The 20,366-nt window shown below is 45.0% G+C and overlaps 1 protein-coding gene across 1 annotated transcript in view; it reads left to right on the top strand.

Annotated features, from left to right (window-relative positions):
- Positions 1-20,366, top strand: part of LOC310872626 (glutamate receptor 4) — a gene marked incomplete at both ends in the record, with an annotated part of 210,722 nt that overhangs the window by 141,984 nt on the left and 48,372 nt on the right. Inside the window, 3 exons of the mRNA XM_083784656.1 lie at positions 8,997-9,155; positions 16,197-16,364; positions 17,519-17,623. Coding sequence (XP_083640782.1) covers positions 8,997-9,155; positions 16,197-16,364; positions 17,519-17,623 — 432 coding nt within the window. The remainder of the gene's footprint in view (positions 1-8,996; positions 9,156-16,196; positions 16,365-17,518; positions 17,624-20,366) is intronic.

The raw sequence follows: 20,366 nt of genomic DNA, 5'->3' as shown, positions 1-20,366 counted from the left end.
ATATGTAGTTAAAACAGACTGCTGGGTGTGACCCATATGTAGTTAAAACAGACTGCTGGGTGTGACCCATATGTAGTTAAAACAGACTGCTGGGTGTGACCCATATGTAGTTAAAACAGAGACTGCTGGGTGTGACCCATATGTAGTTAAAACAGAGACTGCTGGGTGTGACCCATATGTAGTAAAACAGAGACTGCTGGGTGTGACCCACATGTAGTTAAAACAGAGACTGCTGGGTGTGACCCATATGTAGTTAAAACAAAGACTGCTGGGTGTGACCCATATGACCCATATGTAGTTAAAACAGACTGCTGGGTGTGACCCATATGTAGTTAAAACAGAGACTGCTGGGTGTGACCCATATGTAGTTAAAACAGAGACTGCTGGGTGTGACCCATATGTAGTAAAAACAGACTGCTGGGTGTGACCCATATGTAGTTAAAACAGACTGCCGGGTGTGACCCATATGTAGTAAAACAGAGACTGCTGGGTGTGACCCATATGTAGTTAAAACAGACTGCCGGGTGTGACCCATATGTAGTTAAAACAGACTGCCGGGTGTGACCCATATGTAGTAAAACAGAGACTGCTGGGTGTGACCCATATGTAGTTAAAACAGACTGCTGGGTGTGACCCATATGTAGTTAAAACAGACTGCTGGGTGTGACCCATATGTAGTTAAAACAGACTGCTGGGTGTGACCCATATGTAGTTAAAACAGACTGCTGGGTGTGACCCATATGTAGTTAAAACAGAGACTGCTGGGTGTGACCCATATGTAGTTAAAACAGACTGCTGGGTGTGACCCATATGTAGTTAAAACAGACTGCTGGGTGTGACCCATATGTAGTTAAAACAGACTGCTGGGTGTGACCCATATGTAGTTAAAACAGAGACTGCTGGGTGTGACCCATATGTAGTAAAACAGAGACTGCTGGGTGTGACCCATATGTAGTTAAAACAGAGACTCCTGGGTGTGACCCATATGTAGTAAAACAGGGACTCCTGGGTGTGACCCATATGTAGTTAAAACAGAGACTGGTGGGTGTGACCCATATGTAGACAGTGGATTGTAGAAAACACACAATGCTTCTTTCACAAGTGTAAAACACTATGGGCTCCATTTCCGTCACCGCTAAACCCCTTATCCCTAAACTTCTTTGCCTTTTTTTACTACTTTGAAAAACATTTTTGAATAGTTCAACTAGACAGTCTACATACACACGTTGTAAGCTAGACTGACCATTTTAACTATTCAAAAATGTTTAGCAAAATAGTAAAAAATAAGCGAAAATGGAGCCCTGTGTCTGTGACCCATGATGTGGCCTGTGTTTTTATGTTTTTATTTATTGTTTCATGTCTAATTTTATTTTTTGTCCTGTTGTGCCTTTGTCTTGGGGGGGGGGGGGGGGGGATGCATTGTTGCTTCTATGTTTGTTTGTCTGTGATCTTAAAAAATGTAGTTACTGCACTCTGGCTGTGGAGGGCAGTGTTGCTATCAGCTGTATTTTTCCTTTTTTCCCTCCTTATAACTTGTTTCTTTCTTTTTTTTTTGTGGGCTGTTATTTTCTTCTATTGGCTGTTGGTAGTCATGGCTGCCAGTTCCCACCTAATGTTGTGTGGGAGTTCAGACTGTTCCAGACCGTACTGAATAACTGCCAGCTTGCATAAGGTCTTCAGACTAGGACTCAAGTCTAAGACATACAGGTCATCATTGACTGTGTTGTATGATCTTTGTCCTCCAAAGAGGATGATACGATCTCCCACCATGCAACAGAATACCATTTGACTCCATGTTGTGTTTAAACATGGAACATTCCCTTTGGACTCAACCTTCTTCCAGGTGAAGGTCTCTGGACTGAATATCCACAGATCATTGAAGTCCTGCTTATGGTTCCTGCCACCAAATATATACAGCTCTCCATTGTAGGAAAAGGCTGAATGATTGAAGCGTCCTTCTGGAAGAAGCTGTGCAGAAGGCGTGTTCATCCATTGGTTCGTCTCTGTGTCAAACACTCTGATGGTGTTGTAGCACCCCCAGCCCCCAAATACAAACATCTTTGTCCCGATGATGGTTGCAGAGTGACGGTCTGTAGCAGGAGGTGGAGTTCCTCTGGTGTTAATTTCAGACCAGACCATCGTGGTGCTGTCCATCTTGTAGATGTCATTATTGTATCTATTCCCAGTCCATCCTCCATAGATAAACATGACCTTCCCAACAACACAGGCTGAGTGGCCCCACCTCCCCTCTGGAACGGTCCCAGAAACCTTGGGTGTGAGCATTCTGTGGTCGTCGACATCAAATGCATAAAGCACCTTGCTGTAGTTCCCTGTGTCAGTCTTTCCCCCCCAGATGTAGATGAAAGGGTCGATCAGCACAGCTGTGCGGCTGTTTTTCATGGTGTGAACCTCTAGGGGGCGTTGTCCTCTTCCAGGCGTCTCTGGGGGCAACTCGGTCCAGCATGAAGACAGTGTATTGAAGACATGCACTTCAGTCCGACGCTCTGACTCGATAAAGTCTCCTCTAAAGCAGTACACTTTGTGGTCCACTGCTACAGCAGCATCATACGGTGTCTCTGGAAGCCCTTTTAGGTGCACCGTCCAACGAAACATTTCTCACAGTAGTTTATAGGTTTCTCCCGGTAAAAGAATGCAGTCCTTGAAGGAATGCAGTCCTACTGTGTGGGTCAGCACTTATATAGGTTAGCGGGCCTACGTGTGCCGTAGACATGATGTCACATGTAGGCCAAGTTGGTGTGTCGTAGATGACTGACGTCACAGACTGACCTGCTACTAGAACAATGACTGACGTCACAGACTGACCTGCTACTAGAACAATGACTGACGTCACAGACTGACCTGCTACTAGAACAATGACTGACGTCACAGACTGACCTGCTACTAGAACAATGACTGACGTCACAGACTGACCTGCTACTAGAACAATGACTGACGTCACAGACTGACCAGCTACTAGAACAATGACTGACGTCACAGACTGACCTGCTACTAGAACAATGACTGACGTCACAGACTGACCTGCTACTAGAACAATGACTGACGTCACAGACTGACCTGCTACTAGAACAATGACTGACGTCACAGACTGACCTGCTACTGTGGATGGAGCTTGTTAATTGTATTGATAAGGAGCACCTTATCGATCAGGCTTATCGAGCCGGGTCCTCATCGAGCATTTTCTATTATTTTGTGGAAAGACGGGAGACGATTAATTCTGAACAGAACCTGCAGTATCTTTTACTAGGTCCTTCAAATCCACTACTTTTCTAACAGAGGGAAGGCAATTGACCTTTTCCCCCATAAAACCAGTATGAGGGCGAGAAGCGACCGGTCGCGTGCACGCATCCTCCTGGGTGACATCACATCCTCCTGGGTGACATCACATCCTCCTGGGTGACATCACATCCTCCTGGGTGACAGCAGACTGCTGCGCGAGAAGCACGCGTATAACCCATATGTAGTTAAACAGAGACTGCTGGGTGTGACCCATATGTAGTTAAAACAGACTGCTGGGTGTGACCCATATGTAGTTAAAACAGACTGCTGGGTGTGACCCATATGTAGTTAAAACAGACTGCTGGGTGTGACCCATATGTAGTCAAAACAGACTGCTGGGTGTGACCCATATCTAGTTAAAACAGACTGCTGGGTGTGACCCATATGTAGTTAAAACAGACTGCTGGGTGTGACCCATATGTAGTTAAAACAGACTGCTGGGTGTGACCCATATGTAGTTAAAACAGAGACTGCTGGGTGTGACCCATATGTAGTAAAAACAGACTGCTGGGTGTGACCCATATGTAGTTAAAACAGAGACTGCTGGGTGTGACCCATATGTAGTTAAAACAGACTGCTGGGTGTGACCCATATGTAGTTAAAACAGACTGCTGGGTGTGACCCATACGTAGACAGTGGATTGTAGAAAACACACAATGCTTCTTTCACATGTGTACAACACTATGGGTTCCATTTCCGTCACCGCTAAACCCCTTATCCCTTAACTTCTTTGTCTTTTTTTACTACTTTGAAAAACACTTTTGAATAGTTCAACTAGCCAGTCTACATACACACGTTGTGAGCTAGACTGACCATTTAACTATTCAAAAATGTTTAGCAAAATAGGCAAAAATGGAGCCCTGTGTCTGTGACCCATGATGTGGCCTGTGTTTTTATCTATTTATTTATTGTTTCATGTCTAATTTTATTCTTTGTCCTGTTGTGCCTTTGTCTTGGGGGGGGGGGGGGGGGGGGGGGTACATTGTTGCTTCTACGTTTGTTTGTCTGTGATGTTAAAAAAATAATGTAGTTACTGCACTCTGGCTGTGGAGGGCAGTGTTGCTACCAGCTGTATTTTTCCTTTTTTCCCTCCTTATAACTTGTTTATTTTATTTTTTTGTGGGCTGTTATTTTCTTCTATTGGCTGTTGGTAGTCATGGCTGCCAGTTCCCACCTGATGTTGTGTGGGAGTTCAGACTGATCCAGACCGTACTGAATAACTGCCAGCTTGCATAAGGTCTTCAGACTAGGACTGAAGTCTAAGACATACAGGTCATCATTGAATGTGTCGGATGATCTACGTCCTCCAAAGAGGATGATACGATCTCCCACCATGCAACAGAATACCATGTGACTCCATGTTGTGTTTAAACATGGAACATTCCCTTTGGACTCAACCTTCTTCCAGGTGAAAGTCTCTGGACTGAATATCCACAGATCATTGAAGTCCTTCTTATAGTTCCTGCCACCAAATATATACAGCTCTCCATTGTAGGAAAAGGCTGAATGATTGAAACGTCCTTCTGGAAGATGCTGTGGAGAAGGAGGTCTCATCCATTGGTTCGTCTCTGTGTCAAACACTCTGATGGTGTTGTAGCACCCATAGCCCCAAAATACAAACATCTTTGTCCCGATGATGGTATCAGAGTGACGGTCTGTAGCAGGAGGTAGAGTTCCTCTGGTGTTAATTTCAGACCAGACCATCGTGGTGGTGTCCATCTTGTAGATGTCATTAGTGTATCTATTCCCAGTCCATCCTCCATAGATAAACATGACCTTCCCAACAACACAGGCTGAGTGGTCGTACCTCCCCTCTGGAACGGTCCCAGAAACCTTGGGTGTGAGCATTCTGTGGTCGTCGACATCAAATGCATAAAGCACCGTGCTGTAGTTCCATGTGTCAGTCACTCCCCCCCAGATGTAGATGAAAGGGTCGATTAGCACAGCTGTGCGGCTGTTTTTCATGGGGTGAACCTCTAGGGGGCGTTGTCCTCTTCTATGTGTCTCTGGGGGCAACTCGGTCCAGCATGAAGACAGTGTATGAAGACATGCACTTCAGTCCGACGCTCTGACTCGATAAAGTCTCCTCTAAAGCAGTACACTTTGTGGTCCACTGCTACAGCAGCATCATACTCTGGAAGCCCTTTTAGGTGCACCGTCCAACGAAGCATTTCTCACAGTAGTTTATAGGTTTCTCTCTGTAAAAGAATGCAGTCCTACTGTGTGGGTCAGCACTTATATAGGTTAGCGGGCCTATGTGTGACGTAGACATGATGTCACATGTAGGCCAAGTTGGTGTGTCGTAGATGACTGACGTCAAAGACTGACCTGCTACTAGAACAATGACTGACGTCACAGACTGACCTGCTACTAGAACAATGACTGACGTCACAGACTGACCTGCTACTAGAACAATGACTGACGTCACAGACTGACCTGCTACTGTGGATGGAGCTTGTTAATTGTATTGATAAGGAGCACCTTATCGATCAGGCTTATCGAGCCGGGTCCTCATCGAGCATTTTCTATTATTTTGTGGAAAGACGGGAGACGATTAATTCTGAACAGAACCTGCAGTATCTTTTACTAGGTCCTTCAAATCCACTACTTTTCTAACAGAGGGAAGGCAATTGACCTTTTCCCCATAAAACCAGTATGAGGGCGAGAAGCGACCGGTCGCGTGCACGCATCCTCCTGGGTGACATCACATCCTCCTGGGTGACATCACATCCTCCTGGATGACAGCAGACTGCTGCGCGAGAAGCATGCGTATAACCCATATGTAGTTAAAACAGACTGCTGGGTGTGACCCATATGTAGTTAAACAGAGACTGCTGGGTGTGACCCATATGTAGTCAAAACAGACTGATGGGTGTGACCCATATGTAGTTAAAACAGACTGCTGGGTGTGACCCATATGTAGTAAAAACAGAGACTGCTGGGTGTGACCCATATGTAGTTAAAACAGACTGCTGGGTGTGACCCATATGTAGTAAAAACAGAGACTGCTGGGTGTGACCCATATGTAGTTAAAACAGACTGCTGGGTGTGACCCATATGTAGTTGAAACAGACTGCTGGGTGTGACCCATATGTAGTAAAAACAGACTGCTGGGTGTGACCCATATGTAGTTAAAACAGAGACTGCTGGGTGTGACCCATATGTAGTTAAAACAGACTGCTGGGTGTGACCCATATGTAGTTAAAACAGACTGCTGGGTGTGACCCATACGTAGACAGTGGATTGTAGAAAACACACAATGCTTCTTTCACAAGTGTACAACACTATGGGCTCCATTTCCGTCACCGCTAAACCCCTTATCCTAAACTTCTTTGCCTTTTTTTACTACTTTGAAAAACATTTTTGAATAGTTCAACTAGCCAATCTACATACACACGTTGTGAGCTAGACTGACCATTTTAACTAGTAAAAATAGGCGAAAATGGAGCCCTGTGTCTGTGACCCATGATGTGGCCTGTGTTTTTATGTATTTATTTATTGTTTCATGTCTAATTTTATTCTTTGTCCTGTTGTGACTTTGTCTTTGGGGGGGGGGGGGGGGGGGGGGGTACATTGTTGCTTCTACGTTTGTTTGTCTGTGATGTTAAAAAAACAATGTAGTTACTGCACTCTGGCTGTGGAGGGCAGTGTTGCTACCAGCTGTATTTTTCCTTTTTTCCCTCCTTATAACTTGTTTCTTTCTTTTTTTTGTGGGCTGTTATTTTCTTCTATTGGCTGTTGGTAGTCATGGCTGCCAGTTCCCACCTGATGTTGTGTGGGAGTTCAGACAGATCCAGACCGTACTGAATAACTGCCAGCTTGCATAAGGTCTTCAGACTAGGACTCAAGTCTAAGACATACAGGTCATCATTGACTGTGTTGTATGATCTACGTCCTCCAAAGAGGATGATACAATCTCCCACCATGCAACAGAATACCATGTGATTCCAAGTTCTTAAACATGGAACATTCCCTTTGGACTCAACCTTCCAGGTGAAAGTCTCTGGACTGAATTTCCACATATCATTGAAGTCCTGGTTATTGTTCCTGCCACCAAATATATACAGCTCTCCATTGTAGGAAAAGGCTGAATGACCATAACGTCTTTCTGGAACAAGCTGTGGAGAAGGCGTGTCCAGCCATCTGTTGGTCTCTGTGTCAAACACTGTGATGGTGTTGTAGTTCTGACTACACCCCAGCCCCCAAATACAAACATCTTTGTCCCAATGATGGTGGCAGAGTGATGTGATGAATCAGGAGGTGGAGTTCCTCTGGTGTCAATTAATGACCAGACCATTGTGGTGGTGTCCAACTTGTAGATGTCATTAAGGTCTCTATTCCCAGTCCATCCTCCATAGATAAACATGACCTTCCCAACAACACAGGCTGAGTGGCCTTCCCTCCCCTCTGGAACGGTCCCAGAAACCTTGGGTCTGAGCATTCTGTGGTCGTCGACATCAAATGCATAAAGCACCGCACTGTAGTTCCCTGTGTCAGTCATTCCCCCCCAGATGTAGATGAAAGGGTCGATCAGCACAGCTGTGCGGCTGGTTTTCATGGGGTGAACCTCTAGGGGGCGTTGTCCTCTTCCAGGCGTCTCTGGGGGCAACTCGGTCCAGCATAAAGACAGTGTATTGAAGATGTGCACTTCAGTCCGACGCTCTGACTCGATAAAGTCTCCTCTAAAGCAGTACACTTTGTGGTCCACTGCTACAGCAGCATCATACGGTGTCTCTGGAAGCCCTTTTAGGTGCACCGTCCAACGAAACATTTCTCACAGTAGTTTATAGGTTTCTCCCGGTGAAATAATGCAGTCCTGAATACCTTGAATGGATGACCTGAAGGAATGCAGTCCTACTGTGTGGGTCAGCACTTATATAGGTTAGCGGGCCTACGTGTGACGTAGACATGATGTCACATGTAGGCCAAGTTGGTGTGTCGTAGATGACTGACGTCAGTCTATGACTCAATACTGCTCTGACAACTGCTATCCTACGTTACCCTATGTATCGTGTCCATCAATACATCCAACGAAACTTATTCTTTATCCCCTCTCCCTCTCTCCCCCTCTCTCCCCACCCCCCTCTCTCGCCCCTCTCTACCCCCTCCCTCTCTCCCCCTCTCTCTCCCCCCCCTCCCTCCCTCCCCTCCCTCTCTCCCCCCCTCTATCCCCCTCTCTCCCCCTCTCCCCCCCCCCTCTCTCCCCCTATCTCCCCTCTCTCCCCCCTCTCTCTCCCCCTCTTCTCCCCCTCCCTCCCTCCCCCCTCCCTCTCCCTCTCTCCCCCCTCCCTCCCCCCCTCCATCTCTCCCCCTCTCTCGCCCCTCTCCCCCCCCCCCTCCCCCCCCTTCCTCCCCCCCCCTCTCTCCCCCCTCTCTCTCCCCCCCTTTCTCCCCCCCTCTCTCTCCCCCTCTCCCCCCCTCTCTCCCCCCCTCCCTCTCTCCCCCCTCCCCCCCTCCCTCTCTCCCCCCCCCCCTCTCTCTCCCCCTCTCTCCCCCCTCTCTCTCCCCCTCTCTCCCCCCTCCCCCCCTCCCTCTCCCCCCCTCTCCCCCCCTCTCTCTCCCCCCCTCTCTCCTCCCCCCCCTCTCTCCCCCCCTCTCTCCCCTCTCTCCCCCCCTCCCTCTCTCCCCCCCCTTCCTCCCCCCCTCTCTCTCCCTCTCTCTCCCCCCCCTCTCTCTCTCCCCCCTCTCCCCCCCCTCAGGGTTTCAAGGACATCAACCTGGAGCGCTTTATGCACGGAGGAGCCAACGTGACCGGCTTCCAGCTGGTGGACTTCAGTAACCCCATGGTGATCAAACTGATGCAGCGCTGGAACAAACTGGACCAGAGGGAGTACCCCGGTTCTGACAGCCCGCCCAAGGTAGGAACCCCTATCTCTGGTTCTGACAGCCCGCCCAAGGTAGGAACCCCTATCTCTGCTTCTGACAGCCGCCCAAGGTAGGAACCCCTATCTCTGGTTCTGACAGCCCGCCCAAGGTAGGATCCCCTATCTCTGGTTCTGACAGCCCGCCCAAGGTAGGATCCCTATCTCTGGTTCTGACAGCCCGCCCAAGGTAGGATCCCCTATCTCTGCTTCTGACAGCCCGCCCAAGGTAGGAACCCCTATCTCTGCTTCTGACAGCCCGCCCAAGGTAGGAACCCCTATCTCTGCTTCTGACAGCCCGCCCAAGGTAGGAACCCCTATCTCTGCTTCTGACAGCCCGCCCAAGGTAGGAACCCCTATCTCTGGTTCTGACAGCCCGCCCAAGGTAGGAACCCCTATCTCTGGTTCTGACAGCCCGCCCAAGGTAGGAACCCCTATCTCTGGTTCTGACAGCCCGCCCAAGGTAGGAACCCCTATCTCTGGTTCTGACAGCCTGCCCAAGGTAGGAACCCCTATCTCTGGTTCTGACAGCCTGCCCAAGGTAGGAACCCCTGTCTCTGCTTCTGACAGCCCGCCAAGGTAGGAACCCCTATCTCTGGTTCTGACAGCCCGCCCAAGGTAGGAACCCCTATCTCTGGTTCTGACAGCCCGCCCAAGGTAGGAACCCCTATCTCTGGTTCTGACAGCCCGCCCAAGGTAGGAACCCCTATCTCTGCTTCTGACAGCCCGCCCAAGGTAGGAACCCCTATCTCTGCTTCTGACAGCCCGCCCAAGGTAGGAACCCCTATCTCTGCTTCTGACAGCCCGCCCAAGGTAGGAACCCCTATCTCTGCTTCTGACAGCCCGCCCAAGGTAGGAACCCCTATCTCTGGTTCTGACAGCCCGCCCAAGGTAGGAACCCCTATCTCTGGTTCTGACAGCCCGCCCAAGGTAGGAACCCCTATCTCTGGTTCTGACAGCCCGCCCAAGGTAGGAACCCCTATCTCTGGTTCTGACAGCCCGCCCAAGGTAGGAACCCCTATCTCTGGTTCTGACAGCCCGCCCAAGGTAGGAACCCCTATCTCTGGTTCTGACAGCCCGCCCAAGGTAGGAACCCCTATCTCTGGTTCTGACAGCCCGCCCAAGGTAGGAACCCCTATCTCTGGTTCTGACAGCCCGCCCAAGGTAGGAACCCCTATCTCTGGTTCTGACAGCCCGCCCAAGGTAGGAACCCCTATCTCTGGTTCTGACAGCCCGCCCAAGGTAGGAACCCCTATCTCTGGTTCTGACAGCCCGCCCAAGGTAGGAACCCCTATCTCTGCTTCTGACAGCCCGCCCAAGGTACTGAGATCCCTCCCTGACTGGATCTCTGTTGGTTTTCTGCTCTATATGTAAAGTGTCTTGAGACAACTTGTTGTGATTTAACCCATTCTGACCTGAGATCAGATTCATACGAGGTTTCCACTGGACACACACTGGTCTGATTAACCCATTCTGACCTGAGATCAGATTCTAAAAATGTCTGTCGTTCTTCGATTTTTCAAAAATAGCAGACCTACAAGCTCGTAGCGCGCCACTCGGTGGCGCGCTATGAGCTTGTAGGTCTGCTATTTTTCAATAGCTAAAGCATAACGTGATGCTAACACCAAAACGGGTTCCCGTTCAGAATGGGTTAAAACACTTTCCCTCCCATTCACGAGTTTATCTGATGAGTCTCATGAGTTAGACCAGTTACGTTGCCATTGCCATTTCTTTTTTTTATCATTTGAACTCTTAGACCGCTAGATGGTGCTAGCGATAGTTCAGCTCCTGCCACCGTTCGCTTCCATTCTATTTCATAGAAGAAGAAGATACCCCTCCTCGTCTCCCAAAAACAGTGAAGGCGGAGGTGGTCTAATAACTACATGAGAGCCTTTAGAGGCCTTTGGAGGTCCTGAATAAGACGTTCAAGAAGTATTTGTGACTAAACTTTACTGAGAGACTGCCATTGGATTTTTTTTTAATTTTTGTTTTTTTTAATCATAGCTTCAAATTGATATATTGGTTGTTCTGTTTGGCCCACCAGTTTTGGAGATATGGCTTATAGAGTAATGTCTGGCAGAGAAACAGCGAGTTGAGAAAACAGGCTTGAAAGGTTCACGTCTGTGGTCTCTGACATTACACCTAGCTACATGTTAAAGCATTTATTTCATATTTACATGTCTTCTGTGGTCTCTAACATTACACCTAGCTACATGTTTAAGCATTCATTTCATATTTACATGTCTTCTGTGGTCTCTAACATTACACCTATAGCTACATGTTTAAGCATTTATTTCATATTTACATGTCTTCTGTGGACTCTAACATTACACCTAGCTACATGTTTAAGCATTTATTTCATATTTACATGTCTTCTGTGGTCTCTAACATTACACCTAGCTACATGTTTAAGCATTTATTTCATATTTACATGTCTTCTGTGGACTCTAACATTACACCTAGCTACATGTTTAAGCATTTATTTCATATTTACATGTCTATGTCAGCTCTGACACTTATTTCAGACATGCTCTAGTATGTGAAGAGTCTGCCTGTGCTAACTAATTTTATAAAAAACAAACAAAACAAAGGTTTTTTTCCTCTGGTGAAAAGCTAGAGTTTGCGCGATGGCAGGCTCTCAGTCAAATCTGGTCACATTTAGAGGTCCGTGGAGGCGCAGCGTAAAGTCCATTGGGGCGTAATGGTGGTGTCTACTAGTCCCCTGCTGCTCCTGTTGTTGTCGCCGGTCGGGTACGTGGAGTATTTTTGGACACTTGAGGTTTCCAAAGGTCAGGGTTAGGTTCAGGACAGAGCCATCTAATAGAAGAGTTAGGACATTGAGGGGGCAGAAACCCAGAGCCGTCTAATAGAAGAGTTAGGACATTGAGGGGGCAGAAACCCAGAGCCATCTAATAGAAGAGTTAGGACATTGAGGGGGCAGAAACCCAGAGCCATCTAATAGAAGAGTTAGGACATTGAGGGGGCAGAAACCCAGAGCCATCTAATAGAAGAGTTAGGACATTGAGGGGGCAGAAACCCAGAGCCATCTAATAGAAGAGTTAGGACATTGAGGGGGCAAAAACCCAGAGCCATCTAATAGAAGAGTTAGGACATTGAGGGGGCAGAAACCCAGAGCCGTCTAATAGAATAGTTAGGACATTGAGGGGGCAGAAACCCAGAGCCGTTTAATAGAATAGTTACGACATTGAGGGGGCAGAAACCCAGAGCCATCTAATAGAAGAGTTAGGACATTGAGGGGGCAGAAACCCAGAGCCATCTAATAGAAGAGTTAGGACATTGAGGGGGCAGAAACCCAGAGCCCTCTAATAGAAGAGTTAGGACATTGAGGGGGCAGAAACCCAGAGCCATCTAATAGAAGAGTTAGGACATTGAGGGGGCAGAAACCCAGAGCCGTTTAATAGAATAGTTAGGACATTGAGGGGGCAGAAACCCAGAGCCATCTAATAGAACATTTAGGACATTGAGGGGGCAGAAACCCAGAGCCATCTAATAGAAGAGTTAGGACATTGAGGGGGCAGAAACCCAGAGCCCTCTAATAGAAGAGTTAGGACATTGAGGGGGCAGAAACCCAGAGCCGTCTAATAGAATAGTTAGGACATTGAGGGGGCAGAAACCCAGAGCTGTCTAATAGAATAGTTACGACATTGAGGGGGCAGAAACCCAGAGCCGTTTAATAGAAGAGTTAGGACATTGAGGGGGCAGAAACCCAGAGCCATCTAATAGAAGAGTTAGGACATTGAGGGGGCAGAAACCCAGAGCCATCTAATAGAAGAGTTAGGACATTGAGGGGGCAGAAACCCAGAGCCGTTTAATAGAAGAGTTAGGACATTGAGGGGGCAGAAACCCAGAGCCATCTAATAGAAGAGTTAGGACATTGAGGGGGCAGAAACCCAGAGTCATCTAATAGAAGAGTTAGGACATTGAGGGGGCAGAAACCCAGAGCCGTCTAATAGAAGAGTTAGGACATTGAGGGGGCAGAAACCCAGAGCCATCTAATAGAAGAGTTAGGACATTGAGGGGGCAGAAACCCAGAGCCATCTAATAGAAGAGTTAGGACATTGAGGGGGCAGAAACCCAGAGCCATCTAATAGAAGAGTTAGGACATTGAGGGGGCAGAAACCCAGAGCCATCTAATAGAAGAGTTAGGACATTGAGGGGGCAGAAACCCAGAGCCATCTAATAGAAGAGTTAGGACATTGAGGGGGCAGAAACCCAGAGCCATCTAATAGAAGAGTTAGGACATTGAGGGGGCAGAAACCCAGAGCCATCTAATAGAAGAGTTAGGACATTGAGGGGGCAGAAACCCAGAGCCATCTAATAGAAGAGTTAGGACATTGAGGGGGCAGAAACCCAGAGCCATCTAATAGAAGAGTTAGGACATTGAGGGGGCAGAAACCCAGAGCCATCTAATAGAAGAGTTAGGACATTGAGGGGGCAGAAACCCAGAGCCATCTAATAGAAGAGTTAGGACATTGAGGGGGCAGAAACCCAGAGCCATCTAATAGAAGAGTTAGGACATTGAGGGGGCAGAAACCCAGAGCCATCTAATAGAAGAGTTAGGACATTGAGGGGGCAGAAACCCAGAGCCATCTAATAGAAGAGTTAGGACATTGAGGGGGCAGAGACCGAGCGCTGTTCATGCAGCCTGAACTGAGACAAGCTGGAGTTGGAAATACATTGTTTTCAACGAGGGCGAAGTAAATAAGAGCTATTTTAGGCATGTTGTGCAACATGACAACTGTTTTAAAGTATTGTACAGTGACAACTAAAGTCTCTTTAATGTTGATGTTGTACTATTACTATACAAAACAATCTAAAATAATGGCCAGCTTTAAGATCATTAAAGCTGGGCTGTTGCCCAGTGAGTCCAATGCATTTCTGCCTAGAGTCTCCACTGGACTGAAGCCAATAGAAGTCTATGTAGGAGAGCCTCCATTGGACTGAAGCCAATAGAAGTCTATGTAGGAGAGCCTCCATTGGACTGAAGCCAATAGAAGTCTATGTAGGAGAGCCTCCATTGGACTGAAGCCAATAGAAGTCTATGTAGGAGAGCCTCCATTGGACTGAAGCCAATAGAAGTCTATGTAGGAGAGCCTCCATTGGACTGAAGCCAATAGAAGTCTATGTAGGAGAGCCTCCATTGGACTGAAGCCAATAGAAGTCTATGTAGGAGAGCCTCCATTGGACTGAAGCCAATAGAAGTCTATGTAGGAGAGCCTCCATTGGACTGAAGCCAATAGAAGTCTATGTAGGAGAGTCTCCACTGGACTGAAGCCAATAGAAGTCTATGTAGGAGAGCCTCCATTGGACTGAAGCCAATAGAAGTCTATGCAGGAGAGCCTCCATTGGACTGAAGCCAATAGAAGTCTATGTAGGAGAGCCTCCATTGGACTGAAGCCAATAGAAGTCTATGTAGGAGAGCCTCCATTGGACTGAAGCCAATATAAGTCTATGTAGGAGAGCCTCCATTGGACTGAAGCCAATAGAAGTCTATGTAGGAGAGCCTCCATTGGACTGAAGCCAATAGAAGTCTATGTAGGAGAGCCTCCATTGGACTGAAGCCAATAGAAGTCTATGTAGGAGAGCCTCCATTGGACTGAAGCCAATAGAAGTCTATGTAGGAGAGCCTCCATTGGACTGAAGCCAATAGAAGTCTATGTAGGAGAGCCTCCATTGGACTGAAGCCAATAGAAGTCTATGTAGGAGAGCCTCCATTGGACTGAAGCCAATAGAAGTCTATGTAGGAGAGCCTCCATTGGACTGAAGACAATAGAAGTCTATGTAGGAGAGCCTCCATTGGACTGAAGACAATAGAAGTCTATGTAGGAGAGCCTCCATTGGACTGAAGACAATAGAAGTCTATGTAGGAGAGCCTCCATTGGACTGAAGCCAATAGAAGTCTATGTAGGAGAGCCTCCATTGGACTGAAGCCAGTAGAAGTCTATGTAGGAGAGCCTCCATTGGACTGAAGCCCCATGAAGTGAAGGCAGTTTGCGTAACTGTCTATATCTAAGGCTCTGGTTCAGGGGAGGGCAACTTTGACGATGGAGAGGGCCAATATATTTCCACACTCCCACTCCCTAGGGCCATATATTACTGTCGTAGCAAAAATAGCTGATCGGCTATTTTTGCTGTATTCAAATTGAAACCTTGATTTTTTTTTTGCTATTTTTGAATTGGAATCCTGAAAATTTACATTTTTATGTAATTTCAAATGCCTTTAATTATACTTGTGTTGAGCATTTGAGCTACTAATTTAGACTGAAGTAATTAAAGCGGGTTAAAACATGTTTTGCATGTTGTGGAATTGTAAACAGCTGAGGCCAATTTTTATATTAGTATTCTGACATTAACCTGAGGGCCACATTAAGTGAAGGTGCGGGGGCCGCATGTGGCCCCCGGGCCGCCAGTTGCCCACCCATATCAGGGTGTATCTTCATCATAGCATCCTCCTCTTCCTCTTCCTAGAAACCCTCCCGCGCACTCAGATCAGCCAACGCAGGGAAACTGGAAGTACCCTCACTAAAAACGCCGGGACAACAACGCTCCACACGTCCCAAACTCTTCTCCCTTCTGGCTCCAAAACTGTGGAATGCACTTCCCATTGCAGTCAGAACTGCAGCATCACTCCCAATCTTCCGCCGTAGTCTGAAAACCCACCTTTTCAGACTCCATCATGGCCCGTAGCACTTACCCCACCCCCTTAGATAGCATTTCTGTAGACTTAGATAGCATTTGACACAGACTTATAGCATGTTATGTAGACAGCACTATAATTGTATTGTATATAGTCATAGCACGTCATAGTACATATGTATAGCATAGTAGTATAGATGTATAGTTTATATGTATAGTTTCATTATATAGATATTCCACTGTTACTTTCTTAGCTTACGCATGTTTCATGATGAATGTTTTTATGTGATGTATTCCCATGCTTTTTGTTCTTGCTTAATGTAAGTCACTCTGGATTAAGAGCGTCTGCTAAATGCCTACATTGTAAATTGTCTTCCTCAGTACACCTCGGCGCTGACGTATGACGGCGTGATGGTGATGGCCGAGGCCTTCCGGAACCTGCGACGCCAGAAGGTCGACATCTCCCGACGGGGCAACGCCGGAGACTGTCTGGCCAATCCCGCGGCTCCCTGGAACCAGGGCGTCGACATGGAGCGCACCCTCAAGCAGGTGGATGGATGGATGAGGGACAGAATGTCTGGACACTGCATTTTAAATTCTGGCATGCATTTTTATTAGGGCCGGGACTAATTGCGATTAATTTAGATTAATTAACTACAGAAAAATTAATCGCGATTAACTACAGATAAATTAATCGCACCTTTTTTTTCACCGCGGAACGTTTCTCACTGGGCGCTTTTCTATAGTACTGAAAACTGGAAATAATAAAAAGTCACCCCATTTTGTGTTGCCTAGAACTGGAGGTCTGACCCAAAACATTAACAATATGAAGTAAGTACAGCTTTGTGATGTCACTGAGGTGTACTTGTTACTGTTACTAATTTCTTTTTCAGACCTCCAGTTCTAGGCAACACAGAATGGGGTGACCTTTTTATTATTATTTCCACAACAGGTATATTAATGACAGTAAAATGTTGTGGTATCCTGTAGTCACTATTCGTTGATTCACTGGGATACCAAAAAACATTTAAAAAAAAGGTTTCTCGCTGTTCTCGGGTTGAATATTGATATGTGATTAAAATGCGATTAATCTAGATTAATTCATCGCAAAGCCTCTGATTAATTAGATTAATTTTTTTAATCGAGTCCCAGCTCTAATTTTTATACTTTAGTTATGTTATGTTATGTGCAAACCACACGACATAATATTATTGTTTTTATGAATGTAAAAAAATCGATTACATATATCGGTGCTCCTTAGATTTTGGTGGGTGCTCCTAATTATTTTCTGGTTCTCCTTCATTTTGAAATTGGTAGCAACCAGAAGAGTTCTGAGCCCTGATACAAGCTCAATGTAACCAAACCAGACACCAACTTAGGCACTAACACTGTTCATCCTCTAGGTGGCGCTGCAGGCTATTAACCCATTCTGACCTGAGATCAGATTCTAAAAATGTTCTTCTACATCCTGACAGTTTTCTGAATAAAGCTATGTTTCTCTATGTCAGTCGTTCTTCGATTTCTCAAAAAATAGCAGACCTACAAGCTCGTAGCGCGCCACTCGGTGGCGCGCTACGAGCTTGTAGGCCTGCTATTTTTCAATAGCTAAAGCATAACACGATGCTAACACCAAAAGGGGTTTAACACTGTTCATCCTCTAGGTGGCGCTGCAGAGCACTAACACTGTTCCTCCTGTCCTGTAGGTGGCGCTGCAAGGCCTGACGGGTAACGTCCAGTTTGACCAGTATGGACGGAGGGTGAACTACACCATGGACGTGTTCGAGCTGAAGCCCAACGGACCGCGACGGGTAAGACCCCCCCCCCCACACACACACCCCCCCCCCCCCCCTATCCACCCCCCCCCCCCCGCCCCCCCCTCTTATTATCATTAGTATTAAAGGTGGTAACAGTCCATTATTATCATTAGTATTAAAGGTGATAACAGTCCATTATTATCATTAGTATTAAAGGTGGTAACAGTCCATTATTATCATTAGTATTGAAGGTGATAACAGTCCATTATTATCATTAGTATTGAAGGTGGTAACAGTCCATTATTATCATTAGTATTAAAGGTGGTAACAGTCCATTATTATCATTAGTATTAAAGGTGGTAACAGTCCATTATTATCATTAGTATTAAAGGTGATAACAGTCCATTATTATCATTAGTATTGAAGGTGATAACAGTCCATTATTATCATTAGTATTGAAGGTGATAACAGTCCATTATTATCATTAGTATTGAAGGTGATAACAGTCCATTATTATCATTAGTATTAAAGGTGGTAACAGTCCATTATTATCATTAGTATTAAAGGTGATAACAGTCCATTATTATCATTAGTATTAAAGGTGGTAACAGTCCATTATTATCATTAGTATTGAAGGTGGTAACAGTCCATTATTATCATTAGTATTAAAGGTGGTAACAGTCCATTATTATCATTATTATTGAAGGTGGTAACAGTCCATTATTATCATTAGTATTGAAGGTGGTAACAGTCCATTATTATCATTAGTATTGAAGGTGGTAACAGTCCATTATTATCATTAGTATTAAAGGTGGTAACAGTCCATTATTATCATTATTATTGAAGGTGGTAACAGTCCATTATTATCATTAGTATTAAAGGTGGTAACAGTCCATTATTATCATTAGTATTAAAGGTGGTAACAGTCCATTATTATCATTAGTATTAAAGGTGATAACAGTCCATTATTATCATTAGTATTGAAGGTGATAACAGTCCATTATTATCATTAGTATTGAAGGTGATAACAGTCCATTATTATCATTAGTATTAAAGGTGATAACAGTCCATTATTATCATTAGTATTGAAGGTGATAACAGTCCATTATTATCATTAGTATTAAAGGTGGTAACAGTCCATTATTATCATTAGTATTGAAGGTGATAACAGTCCATTATTATCATTAGTATTAAAGGTGGTAACAGTCCATTATTATCATTAGTATTGAAGGTGATAACAGTCCATTATTATCATTAGTATTGAAGGTGATAACAGTCCATTATTATCATTAGTATTAAAGGTGATAACAGTCCATTATTATCATTAGTATTGAAGGTGATAACAGTCCATTATTATCATTAGTATTAAAGGTGGTAACAGTCCATTATTATCATTAGTATTGAAGGTGATAACAGTCCATTATTATCATTAGTATTAAAGGTGGTAACAGTCCATTATTATCATTAGTATTGAAGGTGATAACAGTCCATTATTATCATTAGTATTAAAGGTGGTAACAGTCCATTATTATCATTAGTATTAAAGGTGGTAACAGTCCATTATTATCATTAGTATTGAAGGTGGTAACAGTCCATTATTATCATTAGTATTGAAGGTGGTAACAGTCCATTATTATCATTAGTATTAAAGGTGGTAACAGTCCATTATTATCATTAGTATTAAAGGTGGTAACAGTCCATTATTATCATTAGTATTAAAGGTGGTAACAGTCCATTATTATCATTAGTATTAAAGGTGATAACAGTCCATTATTATCATTAGTATTGAAGGTGGTAACAGTCCATTATTATCATTATTATTGAAGGTGGTAACAGTCCATTATTATCATTAGTATTAAAGGTGGTAACAGTCCATTATTATCATTAGTATTAAAGGTGGTAACAGTCCATTATTATCATTATTATTGAAGGTGGTAACAGTCCATTATTATCATTATTATTGAAGGTGGTAACAGTCCATTATTATCATTAGTATTAAAGGTGGTAACAGTCCATTATTATCATTAGTATTGAAGGTGGTAACAGTCCATTATTATCATTAGTATTAAAGGTGGTAACAGTCCATTATTATCATTAGTATTAAAGGTGGTAACAGTCCATTATTATCATTAGTATTGAAGGTGGTAACAGTCCATTATTATCATTAGTATTAAAGGTGGTAACAGTCCATTATTATCATTAGTATTAAAGGTGGTAACAGTCCATTATTATCATTAGTATTAAAGGTGGTAACAGTCCATTATTATCATTAGTATTGAAGGTGGTAACAGTCCATTATTATCATTATTATTGAAGGTGGTAACAGTCCATTATTATCATTAGTATTAAAGGTGATAACAGTCCATTACTATCATTAGTATTAAAGGTGATAACAGTCCATTATTATCATTAGTATTGAAGGTGGTAACAGTCCATTATTATCATTAGTATTGAAGGTGGTAACAGTCCATTATTATCATTATTATTGAAGGTGGTAACAGTCCATTTGCTCAGTACAATATTTCAGGGGCATATTTAGAATGTGTGCAGGCTTGAGAGAGAGTCATAGACAGAGTGATGGAGAGCGAGGGGATGAGATGTTTCTCTGTGGTAAGGAGTGTGGGGGGGGGGGGGGGGGGGGCACCATGGGGGCACCCATCAATCAACCAGATGCTTTTTGGCCTCGTAGCCAATCACAGCAGGGTTCCTGTCAGGACACCGCACGGAGGAGCTGTGTGTGCGTGTCCGTCCGTCCGTGTGTCTGTCCATCTGCGTGTGCGTGCGTGCGTTCCAGGGG

Source organism: Protomyctophum parallelum (assembly GCF_964188405.1).
Source record: "Protomyctophum parallelum genome assembly, chromosome: 1".
NCBI lineage: Eukaryota > Metazoa > Chordata > Actinopteri > Myctophiformes > Myctophidae > Protomyctophum > Protomyctophum parallelum.
This window is presented reverse-complemented; position numbering and strand designations above follow the sequence as displayed.